We start from the raw sequence: 13365 nt of genomic DNA, 5'->3' as shown, positions 1-13365 counted from the left end.
ATGCAGTTATTGGCTTCTTTGCAGGAAGAACTAATCCCACGGTGATGTGAGTGCCTCCTGACAGAACAGAGACACTGACATGGGGTCTGTAAATGGGCACTTGACGCATTCTGTGCTGGCCAAACCACGTTGCCTCGTTTACACTCCTCCACCGGGTATTTCTCCCTACCCAAGGACTTGCAAGTAGTCAAAATAACCTTGGTTGTGATTTTGTAACATGTCCCTGAGAGGTGTATGTGAGGAGAGGCTGTACTGCAGCTATGATTTATCTTTGAGAAGCATCTGTGCAAAGACTAAGGGCATCAGCAGCATGGTAGGGAAGATGCTCCAGAGATTGATTTCCATAATTTGCAATATCTCATAGAATCCCAGCCTGGTTTGTGTTGAAGGGACCTTAAAGCTCCTCCAGCTCCAACCCCTGCCACGGGCAGGGACCCCTTCCATAGAGCAGCTTGCTCCAAGCCCCTGTGTCCAACCTGCCCTTGAACACTGCCAGGGATGGGGCAGCCACAGCTTCTCTGGGCACCCTGTGCCAGCGCCTCAGCACCCTCACAGGGAAGAGCTTCTGCCTAAGAGCTCATCTCAGTCTCCCCTCGGGCAGGTTAAAGCCATTCCCCTTGGCCTGTCCCTACATCCCTTGTCCCAAGCCCCTCTCCAGCTTTCCTGCAGCCCCTTCAGGCACTGGAGCTGCTCTCAGGTCTCCCCTTCAGGAGCCTTCTCTTCTCCAGGCTGCCCCAGCCCAGCTCTCTCAGCCTGGCTCCAGAGCAGAGCTGCTCCAGCCCTCGCAGCATCTCCATGGCCTCCTCTGGCCTCGCTCCAACAGCTCCACGTCCCTCTTGTGGTGCTGCCCCAGAGCTGGATCAGGGCTGCAGAGGGATCTCCCCAGAGCACAGCAGAGGGGCAGGATCCCCTCCTGAGCTGCCACTCATGCTCTGGGGGTGCAGCCCAGCACAAAGGGGGGGGGTGTGGGGTGTGTCTGGTCTCAAGCGCACACTGAAGCTGGGCCCTGCGGAGCTTCTCATTGACCAACACCCCAAGTCCTTCTCCTCAGGGCTGCTCCATCCAGTCTGTGCCTGGGATTGCCCTGACCCAGGGGCAGGACCTTGCACTTGGCCTTGAACTCCATGAAGTTCTCATGGTCCCATCTCTCTGTCAAAGTCCCTCTGGATCCCATTCCTTCCCTCCAGCATGTCAACTACACCACACAGCCTGGAGTCAGCAGCAAGAACGTTTTCTAAAGACAGTATAAACCGTGTTGATTGCTCAGCTTATCCCACAGCCACACACGCAGCAGATAACGTTTCCAACTCTATGGGAACGTTGCTAATGTCACAGCAAGAAACTGTACAAACAGCAGCTCCAGGTGGTATTTTTAGCTGGTACAGATGAATCTCTGCGAGAGCCTGAGCAGCGTGGAGCAGACTGAGAGCCCATTGTGCCAGGGATGTCGGGACTGTGTTACCTTGGGGCTTTCCTCAAAGCACATTTGGAGCCTCCAATGGTTTCAGCCTTGCTCCAAAGCCTTCGCTCCCACCCTGTGGCTTTTCCCGGTCTTCAGGCCTCACTTCGCATCAGAGGGTGGCTTTGCTGTGCAGTCCCCTGTAGGCAGGAGTGTTTGAGCAAGGCAGGGCTGTGCCAGTCACCGCTTCCCAGTGAGTGATTCTTTTGTTTTGCTGTTTCCAGGCCTCTTCCCCTGGGAGCCAGGTGGGGGAGGAAGGGAATGGGGCTTGCTGCAGACCATGAAAAGGGAAGAGAAAGCCCGGAGGCCCCGTTGAGGGGGAAGAAGGAATAGGGGGAGGGCGCAGAAAGCAAAGCCAATGTGCACAAAGCCAGAGTGCAAACAGCCTCGTTGGGGCCAGGGGATCCTTTTCCCTCGGGTTTGAAAACTTCATTAACCAGACTGTGCCGCATCAGCGGGCTCCTGCCTGCGGGGGCACGGACCCCCGGATCGGATGCTTGTTTTCCACGTGCTCTTCTCCGTTCCTCACCAGTAACGGGCGCGGGGGCTGCAGAAGGCTCCGCGCTTCCCTCGTGTACAAATGGGCTTTGTTGTTGTCGGGTTCCTTTTCTCTCAGCCCAAACCCTCCCGCCCTGCGCGGAGGAAGCGGTTTGACCGCACCGGGACGGCAAACGGAGCTCCCCCGGGCAGCTCAGCGGGTGCTCCCGTCCTGGCCTCCCTGATGCGGGGAGGGGAAGCGGCCCCTCGCAGCACACCCGGAGCCCAGCAGGGCTTTTTGCATCGCTGCCCCCGTGTCAATGCGGGGTCTCACCGGCCCCGCCCCGGGAGGAAGGAGCAGCACAAGCGCCTCGGTAACCATTGAGAGAGCTGAAATTCAGCTCCTAAAGAGCGGGCTGCCGGTCTCCGCTCGGTCTGGGTGCCCTTGTAGCAGCACCTTAATGCTGGGGGGGCAGTCGCACGCAGTGCAGAGATATAAGAAACCACTGTTGTGTGATGCTGTGCAGGGCTGCATGGGCAGCTTTAAATCCTGCCCTAATCCACTCCATACTGCATCATCCCAGAGAGAACTCCCGTCTGCCTGGGGATTAGAATCAGCTGCACAGCAGTGAGTCAGGCTCGGTGGTAATTTTCCATTTTCTTATTCCAAGGCAGATTTGCCTGAGCTCTACCTGAACACAGCAGTGAGGGGAAGGGGCTCTGTCCTGCAGAGCCAGCCCTGGAGCTAAGCCTGGTGCTGACCCTTCCCTTCCCAAAATAGCGTCCCGAATATTTTCTGCATGCAAAACAAATTCGGGTGAAGCTGAGACAAATCCTCAAGTCCCTTTGTGCTGCTGCTGTAACCCCCACAGGGCTCTCTGAGCTTACCCCTGGGTCCACGGTGTTGCAGCATGGCTGGAGCACCATGCTGAGAACCTCAACTGAGCAGAACCAGAATGGGTTTAAGGTCCTTTCCAACACTAACCGTTCTGTGATTCTAAAAGCAAACCGAAGTACAAGGAGAGGCATCTTCCAGGGTCCTGGGGCTGCCCCTCACAAAGGAGCTCTCTGGGGAGAATGAGAGGGGAATGCTGCCATCCAGCACCCAAACCTGGGTTTGCTGGCCAGGGGCCAAGTGAGCAGGTAGGTGCTAATGCCAGGTGAGTTGGGGCAGCCCTGAATCCTGCCTGAGCAGCCAGGGAGCCCTGAGGTTACCTGTGGATCAGCTCTCTTGTCCCCAGGCTGTATTAGAGGGGATGCCCACTTGCTAATGTCTGTAGGACTAAGAAGGTGTTTCCTAAGGGACCAAACTCACCAATGTCTGGTTTGGATTTCTTATGTCTCTGTAGTGCCAGCAAGTGGTGTACTGGTCCTGAGGAGAGCCTGCTCAGTCTGCCACCGTGCAAAGGTGGTGATCGACACCCAGCCCGTAGATGTGGCAGAGGTGGGACCCCAACAACAGCGGAAGGCTCACACATGGAAAGGTGGGGATGACTGCTGAGGAACTAAGAGTCACCAAATGACGTGTCTGTCCTTGAAGCAAATGGACTTTGTGCTAGCTAATCCCCAGTGCTGAGTCTCAGAGACATGCTGTGCCCCTGTGCTGGATGCAGACCGTGTCTCAGTTTAGGTCTATCATATATAAGCTACACTCTGCTGTTTCCCTTTATTTAAGGTTTGAGGCTGAGCTGAAGGCTGTCACAGTGCAAAAATGTATGTATTTTAATAGTGAGGGAATAAGGAACAGGACTTGTACCCTGTAAACAGAAGAGTACTCATGGTGAGAACAAGCTTACACAAACTGGTGGTGATATATTGTAAGATTAAGTCACTGTTTCTTCAGAAAATAGCCTTCATCAAGATTCGCCTGTTGGCAGGATGTGAAAATGGGCTGAATCCACACGAACGTCCCAAGCAGCCAGCTGAGGTACGACTGCGTGCAGGCACTTGTCTGAGTGAAGAAAATGCCTGTCCCTTCAGACCAGTCCTGTTGTGCTCCTGTAATGACACTTCCAAGCAAAAGCCCTTTCTGTAGATAGAGTCCTGTCGGTAAATAAGTATTTTTGCTAATGTCTTGTTTTGCTTGAGAGCAACTTCTTTGCTGACAGAAGTGTTCTTTAGTAAACACTGGCTGTCTCCTGAAGCATCCCTTAAATTTGGCTCACACAGCTGAGGTTTCTTCCAGATCATAATGGCTGGAGTATGTTCATTTTGTTATGTGAGATTTAAATCTCTGGATCAGTGATAGCAGCTTGACTGTAACACTGTATTTCTTGTCAGTCTGGTCATGGATTCAGGTCTGGCTGTGTTATAGTGACTGTGCTTCTCTGTAACTGTGAGGCATCAGGTGCCTCTTCAGCCTAGGCTTGGCTTACCCGTTTGGAGTAGGTCTGGTTGTGGTTTTAAGGTCAGTGATCTCTCCTTCCTTTGATGGAGGGATAAATGTAAAAGCTCTGTACATCTTATAGATGTTGGACATGAATGGCATTTTCTTCTGCAAAAGGAAGAGATATACACCATAAATTTGGAATGAGGAAGAAAGTGATGTAACTGAATGGAGCTTTGACGTGTGTATGTGTACATGTATAGAATGCTGCTCAGGGCTGTTTCAGGGTATCATCTTTGGGAGCACAATCCAAATGCTGAGTTCTGAATTACTCCAGTGCTGTGTGGCCGTGTCAGGGCAGCCTAAAACCAGCTGTGGAAATAGGGCGTGGGGTTTTGGCTGAATACAGCTGCCTCCAATCTGGCCTCTGCCTTTTGTCATGGTGACATGCCAAGTGAAAACGGATGGCGTTTGGGTGATGTGCTTGTTGCTCTCTAACTCACGTTTGGTGTGGTTTGGTTTTGTTTTAGTTAATATTCATTATTGCAAAACTTAAAGCATGTTTGTACATTATGTGGTGTGAGACAGGGTCCAGTCCACGGCGCAAACCCCAATGGAGGAGGGAGGTGAGGATGGGAAATCACCACTTCAAGACATGAAGTGAAATGGCTGAAAAGTCCCACTTCAGCTTCCAGTTGTTTCCTTTGTGCTGCCTCAGGAAATTGACTGTCAGCTGATTTCCATTACAATGCATTCGATTTCTTTAATGAAAAGCAGGTAACTGTCACCTAACCATACACATAAGGCTGCTTCAGAGCAACACTCAAAATCCTTGTTGTTTCTTTGTCTCTTGGCCAATTTTGATTCCTGGGAGGATTTTGCTGAGAAGAGGCTCTTATAAATAAGGGATGCTGCAAAAGGTTTTGGCAAATTTCCATGAATGATACCAGCTGGTTGGTTTGATTCCAGTTATTTTATGTACATGCTGGTAGAATTTTGGTAGACTGACACGCCATCCTCTGCACAGTTCCTGCTTGGAAAATACAGTACTTGGGTATTAGTTTGTATTCAAAATGCCTCCCCACATGTAATATCACTCAAGTATATTCTTGATCATCCTTCTACCAGATAAATTTGTCTTCTCTGGCCTGAGCCAATAAGGTGAAACCTACAGACAAGGCTGTGAAGTGATATTTGGAAAAGTTATTGCAGCAACAGCCCTGGGTGAGTTTCTCCTATTGATACGTGGGTTGACTCCACAACTTCTTACAGTTGTAAAGTAGGTATGCTTTATTCAGCGCTGAGGTGCATGGGGGATAGCTCCTCCAAAAGCATGCACACCTTTCCTTTGCCACTCAGTTCATTTATATTACCTATAATGACTACCTAAACATGAGATTGCTTCACGCCTAATACATATGCAAAACCTATTCCCATCTAGTATTATAATTAGTTTTCTGGCATTCGTCCCATTGGTGCGCCTGCGCAGTGCCTCGTAGTGGTCCTTAGGGGGTCATGAGGATGAAGGCCTGTAGCTCCTCTTCATCACCGCGAGTAACCTCTTGCTTTCAGGCAGACTCAATGGGGTTTCGGCTCCTGTCCAAACCTCAGGTTTGGTACAAACTGGTTTTATGTACCTTAAAGCAGAAACTTGTCAAGTTTGCAGATGTTACTCTGGCTATCTTTTGTTCCTTTGCTTTCTATGGATACTGTTTGAACAAGAATGTCTTCAATGTTAAGTTTTATGAATCTTATCTACTACAATTCTCCCTAGCAGCTGTAACTCCTACAATTCTGCTTCACCGTTCTAGCAACTTTGACTCCTACGGTTCTGCTTCACCAAGCACAGCAACTGCTTAAACAAGCAGGCACAATGTTAACCTTTTATTTCCCGGTATCACTATGACCTGATAACACAAACCAGGGGTTTGTTATCCAAGGCAACCCCTCTGGAGCAAGTTATTCCCCAGAGAAGGCAGCGGAGCTGGTGCAGGGCCTGGAGCACAAGTGTGATGGGGAAGGGCTGAGGGACCTGGGGGGTTCAGGCTGGAGAAGAGAAGGCTCAGGGGGGACCTGATGGCTGCCTACAAGTGCCTGAGAGGAGGATGGAGCCAGGAGGGGCTGGGCTCTGCTCCCAAGGAGCAAGGGATGGGACAAGAGGAAACGGCCTCAAGCTGCCCCAGGGCAGGTTTAGATGGAGCTGAGGAACAATTCCTGCCCCAGAGGGTGCTCAGGGATTGGAACAGGCTGCCCAGGGCAGGGCTGCAGTCACCGTCCCTGCAAGTGTTCACACAGCGTGGAGACGAGGCCTCAGTGCCATGGGTTAGGGGTGGCCTTGGCAGTGCTGGGAATGGTTGCACTGGATGAGCTTGAAGGGCTTTCGCAGCCTGGCTCATTCCTGGCTCATTCCTGGCTCATTCCATGACCCGAGGGATGCTCCGGACCGAGGCAGACGCGCGGCGCAAGGAGCGGTCCCTCGGCTCCCGCCACCGCCTGGGCCGAGCGGCGGGGGGCGGGATGAGGCGAGCTGTCAATCATGGGAACGGCGCGCTCTGATTTGCTGCGCATGACGTCACGTGGGAGGTGGGCTGCCCGTATATAACGGCGGACAGGGTAGGTGCCTGCCGCCATTTTGTCCAGTGAGGAAAAGCGGAGCGGGAGTCTCGGTGAGGGTCGAGTCGGCTGCGAGCTTAGCGCGGGCTCTCTTCGGGCGCCCTCCCTCTTAGCATCGGTGAGGAGCTTCACCTCGGAGGGCGGGGGGGGAAGGCGGCACCCGTGGTCTCGGTTCCCGCCTGGGCCGGATGGAAGCGGCGGCGCCCGGTGGCGGCAAACAAAGAGCAGCCGCCATTTTGTAACTCCGGGCCGCGGGCGGTGGCTGCAGCTGCGCTGAGGGAAGCCGGCCGGGGAGGCCGCGGATCGGCTTGAAGAGCCCGCTCTCTGCTTTTCCTCCGTGGCCACCGAGGCGAGGCGAGGTGCGGCGGGGCGGGACGTGCCGCGGGGGTGGCGTGGAGCCTTTCCTCCCGCTCGGCCGGAGCGTTGCTTCCTGCCGCCGTGCTGAGGCGGAGACGCTCTGGAGGGGTTCCCCGGCCGTTCCCGCCGTGGCTCCGCCGGAGATGGCGCTGCTTTTGCCTTCAGCCGGTGCAGCTTCCTCCGGATCCGGCTCCGAGAACAATGGAGCCCTTCTCCCACGCGGCGCTCCTCCTGCAGGCCCGCCTCCCTCCCCCCGTAGTGCGGGAGAAAGGGGTCGAGAGAAGCACTCCTTTAAAGATAGAGTACTTGAAAGTAAACCAGATTCTCTGAAGTACTGAAATTTAATCACGATTACGGTATCGCAGCTAGGGGTTTTTGGTTTTAAACATTCTTCTCCCCCCCGCAACCCTTCCCCCCTTCTTCACAGCATTTCTGTCATCCGACCATACTTTTGTTGGAAGTTTGTAAGAAAAGCAACCAAAAGAAATACTTTTCTTGTAAGTGAATAAACATATGGTGTGTGTTAAAAGTGCATGAACTTATATTTTGCTTTCATCCTAGCGATGCATCGTGACTCTTGTCCGCTGGACTGCAAGGTTTATGTGGGTAACCTTGGAAACAATGGCAACAAAACTGAACTAGAGCGAGCTTTTGGCTACTATGGACCACTGCGCAGTGTATGGGTGGCAAGAAATCCTCCTGGCTTTGCTTTTGTGGAGTTTGAGGATCCACGAGATGCAGCTGATGCAGTAAGAGAACTAGATGGAAGGTAAATGTGCTTCTTGACTGTTTGGCTTGCCCAGTGAAAATAAGATTGGGTTTAGTGACAGTTTAAATTAGGAAGCTTCAAGTAGCAAAAATAAGGCCTGACACACTTGTTACGCAGTATTTATGCATGTGGTGATAATAAGGGTAGTCTTAATAGTGCAGGAATAGCATTGGAACAGTTAGTTTTACATTTTGAAGCTGGAATCCCAAGTTAGATGTGACTTAGGCCTCCTGGTGTGTGTTAGTTAATTTAAGGATGGTCTTACTATAAAGAGGCAAAGCTGATCAGGGACCTTCCCTGTGGTTCCTGTGCCTGCTTTAACAGCATGGCAAGCTCTAGAAGTGACCAAACCCTTTGTCTGTCATGCTGGAGATAACACTTTTAGACTAAATACTGTGTGCTTTGGCTAATACACATACAAAGTGCTGTGTGCTTGCCTGTTCCTTTTTTTCTCTCTCCATTCCCTAGGTTCCCTCTGGCCGCAGCCTTCTCCCTGGCAATGCTAATGGATGTCAATCTCTCTTCCCAGAACCCTCTGTGGGTGTCGTGTCAGAGTGGAGCTCTCCAACGGTGAGAAGCGGAGTCGGAACCGTGGTCCACCCCCATCCTGGGGCCGGCGTCCTCGAGACGACTACCGCAGAAGGAGTCCTCCTCCCCGCCGCAGGTACCCGGGGGCACAGTACACTCATAGAGCTGTTGGCACTGTTACCACGTAGCATCCTAGAAGCAGGCTTTTTTAAAAGCATGTTGATGGATAACGTTCCTCTATCTGATCCCAATTTGGAGATGGCAAATGCTTAAAAGAAAACCCCAAGCCCCCACAAAATGGAGGTGAACTTGTGTTGAATGTTGGCTTTTGTCCGTAGGTCACTGTGCAAGTTGGTAGTCAGCGCCCTCTGTCCTGGATTTATCCTCGTTTCTCCTAAAATCTGCTCATCTTCTAGTCACACTTTCCCTTTCTTCCCCATACTTCAACTTAGGCTGTTCCTTTCCTTTATTCCATAATAGCAAAACATGACATACAGCAGCTTAGCATTTCCATACAGATGTTGTTTCTCTGCTTTGTTTGTGCAATTTAAATCCTTTCCAAGTAGGCAGCTGTTTAATAATAGATCAAGTAACAACAGTTGCTCTAAACATCTTGAATCTTTACACTTTAGTGGTAGTTTGCAATTAAAACTTCATGTGACCATCCTGTCACTTGAGGCCTACAAACCCAGCTCTAAAATATAGCAGGATTTTTGGGAACTGACCTGTTCTTGGACCCAGACTACCTTGTCTGGTGGTGTAAGACTGCAAGGTGGTTTTTGCAGGACTGAATTTACCTGTTGCAGGTGAGTGAAGTCCTCCCAAGTCAGGGTTTGGAGCTGTTTAAAAAGAAAAAATAACACGTTAGGAGTATTTGTTAGCTACTAGATGGTTGTACTGATGGCTTGTTTTTCATTTTTTTTATGCTTTTTTTGGTCCATCTATTAATAAAAATGAACCCGTTACAGAGTCACCATCATGTCTCTTCTCACCACCCTCTGAGTCTGCATTAGCCAGTCAACTAGCCCTTTCAGCGTCATGTGACCAGCGCGCCCCATGCAGCTTGGCTGGTGTCGTTTCACATGACCCAGGCATGGCCAGTCGTCAGGTTGCACCGCCCTTTGGTTCCCGAGCATGCTGTTTTCTCTCAGCCTTCTCTCCAACCTTAACCAAATCGGCAGCAGCCACCTCGACCGCCCACCCAATTCCCGGCCAATCAGCTCAGCTGTTTATTTACCAAATGTCTTCACAACAACTACAGCAGCAGCCTTCGGCTAACAAAAAAGCAGGAAAAATCCACAACACCCCCTCCGCCAACCAACTAAATACAACGCAACATCTGGCAAAACCTTTTCAGCAAATTCTTCTTGGCAGTCAGTCCGGCAGCCTCACCTCACCATTTCTAGCTTGTTGAAACCAAAAACTAGTAAGTTTTTCCTGCTTATACAGTTTACTGCTGGTTAAAATAAGGAGTAAGCGGCTTATAAGTAATTACTTTTCTCAATCAAAGGCTGGCTGTGCATAATTGAGTGGTAACGTACATATGTTGCTTGAGAAAACTTTTAAGGGTGATATGGAAGCTCTTGCACTGTGAATAACGTACAAACCAGTATATTTGCATGTGAGATGCCAAACTAAATTTGTAATAAGGCTCTAACCAACCTAGCTTTTCCTTGCCAGACAAAAATCCTATCACCTTTAAATGGTTTTACTAACAGTTTTCAAAACTTAAAACAATGACTTTTTGGGATGAACTGGGCCAAGCTAAGGTTATTTTTTTTATTTCTTTTTTTTATTATTAAAAAATAGTCTAAACACACTCGATGGCATTAAAAATGACAATCACAAATATGCAGTTCTAATGTAGCACTTAATGGCATTATCAGTATTGACCCTGAGCGCATTTTCACTTTTTTTTTTCCCACTTGATATCTCTTGTGTCTAGTTCTGGACCTTTTTGGCTTGCATGGGTTCCAAAACATTTGCTCTGTGCTATCTATTTTTGTTTGGAACCACTCGTGGGACTTTGGTGTGGTGTTCTGGGCAGTGTATTTAGTTGAAATGGGAAGTGTTGCAGTGGACAACTCTGCTCTGAAGCATTCTTTAGTTAAAAGTGAATTCCTGGTTGGAAACGTGCTGTTCACACTGAGCTTTGGTTTACTGCCTAATCTTTCCATGCCTTTTACTGGATGATGGATGCCAGTTTTTCTTGGCACGTTCCCTGGGCCCAACAGGGAGTTTGACAAGTTGGGAAATGCCTCACCCCATTAATGCTAAAAAAGGTGATCAAAAGCCTCACATTTCTTTTTCTGGTTCTAGATCACCACGAAGGAGAAGCTTCTCTCGTAGCCGCAGCAGGTACGCATCAGCTAATTCCAGCATGGGCTGCTTCATCTGGGAGGTTTAAAAAGAGAAACCCAACCAGTCTAACACGTGGGCTGGCACGGTGATTTGGTGAGGGGAGAGGGACTGGGTTTGCTTCTGTCATGTTGCTGTGTGGAGTTAATATATTTACACAGCTACTTGTGATTCCAGGGCTGGGATGGAGTTAATTTTCTCCTGAGTGTATTCCACACAGGGGTTGTCAGTGGAAGGATGTAGAGAATGGAACCAGTGAGTTCTGTAGCTGTCCAAAGCTCCTGCCAGTTCATCAGTTTCTCTGTCGGTGTGCTGCTGCTGCCAGATGCAGCAGCAAGTGCAGGTGATGCTGAATGCAAGGAGCTTGTTCTGCTGTCACACTGCAGGCTGTTAGGTGACAGTGGTGTAACATGGTGTCGCACTGGGGTCTCTGCAGCTTCCTAAATTCCTGTAGCATAGGAGGAGCATTGCTGTACAGGATGTGTCATTGCTGTGTACATGCTATGGTCACAGCATGTTAGCAGAGGTGCCTGTGCTCACAGTCACACTCTGAACAGGCTGCTGCAGAGGAGTTGATGCTGAAGCTGATTATTCAAACCTGAAGGCAGATAGCATCACCTTCAACAGGTTTCTCTGGTTGAGTAGTCAGAAGGGTTTTTAAGAAGTTTTAACTACTCAAACCCTTCACTTACTGAAGGGAAGCTGCTCTTGGTAATTCAGCTTTGCTTTGATGGGGTAGTCATTTTGCATTGTAATCTTCAACAGGTCCCTCTCCAGAGACAGAAGAAGAGAGCGGTCACTCTCACGGGAGAGGAACCACAAGCCCTCTCGTTCCTTTTCCAGGTCTCGCAGGTAGGATGAGTCTTATAATGGCTATTTAATATGGAAAATGCATGCTTCCGTGTCTTGGGACTACTGGAGAAGGTTGTGGTGGAGAATCATCTACAGTATCTTAGGAGGTTCATCACCTCGAAGACTCAGTTTTATTAAGCAAAGGATATTTTGAAATGCGTAAATGTCCTCCTCCAATTTGGGTTGGGGGCTTCAAAGCAAACTGCTGCTCTCAGCACCTGGGCACTAACATGTCTCCTCTCCTACAGTCGTTCCAGGTCAAACGAGAGGAAATAAGACTGTGAGAAGGAGCTGTGTACAGGAAGCCCTTAGATCTGAGGCCAGGAGGAGTATGTACAGAACATTGTTTTGTTTTGAAACTTCATAAAGCTTGGTGCATTTTTAAAATGTTTTAGCTGTTGAACTCGCTTTGTTCCTTGTATCTTGTAACAGGTGGCAAATGTAAAGATGTGAATCTGTATATGGTTCTGAGCAGATCATATGATTTGTAATACGCCCTTTACAATGTACCATTACACATGGGGTGTGCTTGTGCCGAGTCTAGGCAGTGTGTGTTGCGTGGGTAGAAGAATGCTTCAGGTCTTGATGTGCTGGGTGGGGGTTGTGCTAGGGTTCAGCTCTTGGGAGGAGGGGGGCAAGGAAGAGGTGTTCACTGTGTGAGTGTGGCCGGGAGCGGTGTCTGTCTGTGCTGAAAAAGATGTAGATGCTTCATAGGAGAGTTGTCAAACAGTCAGGAGCGGGGAGTGTGTGGAGGGAATGACGGAGCTGCAGCTGTATCCAGAGCTCTGGTTCTGACTTCCATTACCTGGAACAGAGCTGCTTTATATGCTGTGAAATATAAACTTGTAGCCGTAGGGTCAGTTGACTTTGTACTTTATGTCAGAGTACTCAACTAGGTGATTGCTGATTGCCCATCTATTCCAGAACCTCTGAACAGACCAAATACACAGCAGAACTGACAACTGGAGTGGATGTCTTGGGTGTGTAATGGTACATTGGGAAAGCTATGATTTAAACATTTCTTTACTGTACAAGAATTTTCATGTCACTTGTAAAATGTCTTTTGTGAGATCCTTGGGATTAAAGTTTTGGTTACAACTTCTTGTTCAGTATTTGATGAGTACCTGCTATATACACTTGCATCACAGAATGGGTGCTGGGGGCTTGGGATGCAACTGTGGATGCACATGAAGTTGTGCCCTGTGGGATGGAGCGAGGTGTCACATGCTGGTCACTGCCGCAAGCGCCTAATACTACTATTACTGATGCAGCCAAACTGAGCTTAGGTAATGCTGGCTTGACTAATAATCTGTTGGCAAGCTCTGGGATGCTGACTTGGAAAACCAGCTGGAGATTCAAAGGTTCACAATGGTTTTGGTGTCCTGGATGTGGGTTGGTAACACAGGAGCTATTCCTCACATGGCAGTTTTGAGCCAGCAGCATTGTGAGCTGAAGCTTTGTGTGAAGTTTTCCCTTGGATCATAAAACCCCACAGTGTGGCTCAAGTGTGGTCATGGCTCCCAAACTGCCTCTTGGCTCTTTTTTTTTCCCCCGCAGTATCCACATAGAAGATGAGCTGCATCCATTTACATCATGTGCACGTAGATTAAATCTGTCATGCTGAAC

At 49.5% G+C, this 13365-nt stretch overlaps 1 protein-coding gene across 1 annotated transcript; it reads left to right on the top strand.

Moving 5' to 3' along the window:
* Positions 1–6834: 6834 nt before the first annotated feature.
* Positions 6835–12837, top strand: SRSF3 (serine and arginine rich splicing factor 3). Its single transcript, XM_061442568.1, has 6 exons — positions 6835–6993; positions 7794–8001; positions 8531–8665; positions 10849–10887; positions 11653–11739; positions 11988–12837. The coding sequence occupies exons 2-6, from the start codon at positions 7796–7798 to the stop codon at positions 12013–12015; spliced, it is 495 nt and encodes a 164-aa protein (XP_061298552.1). The 5' UTR covers positions 6835–6993; positions 7794–7795; the 3' UTR covers positions 12016–12837.
* The last annotated feature ends 528 nt before the right edge of the window (positions 12838–13365 follow it).

The sequence above is a fragment of the Pezoporus flaviventris genome, unplaced genomic scaffold (assembly GCF_033815535.1).
Source record: "Pezoporus flaviventris isolate CSIRO_AGI_PZ_B2104156 unplaced genomic scaffold, CSIRO_AGI_Pfla_v1 ptg000228l, whole genome shotgun sequence".
Classification (NCBI taxonomy): Eukaryota; Metazoa; Chordata; class Aves; order Psittaciformes; family Psittacidae; genus Pezoporus; species Pezoporus flaviventris.
The sequence above is the reverse complement of the archived record's forward strand: the minus strand, read 5'-3'. Positions and strand labels throughout refer to the sequence as shown.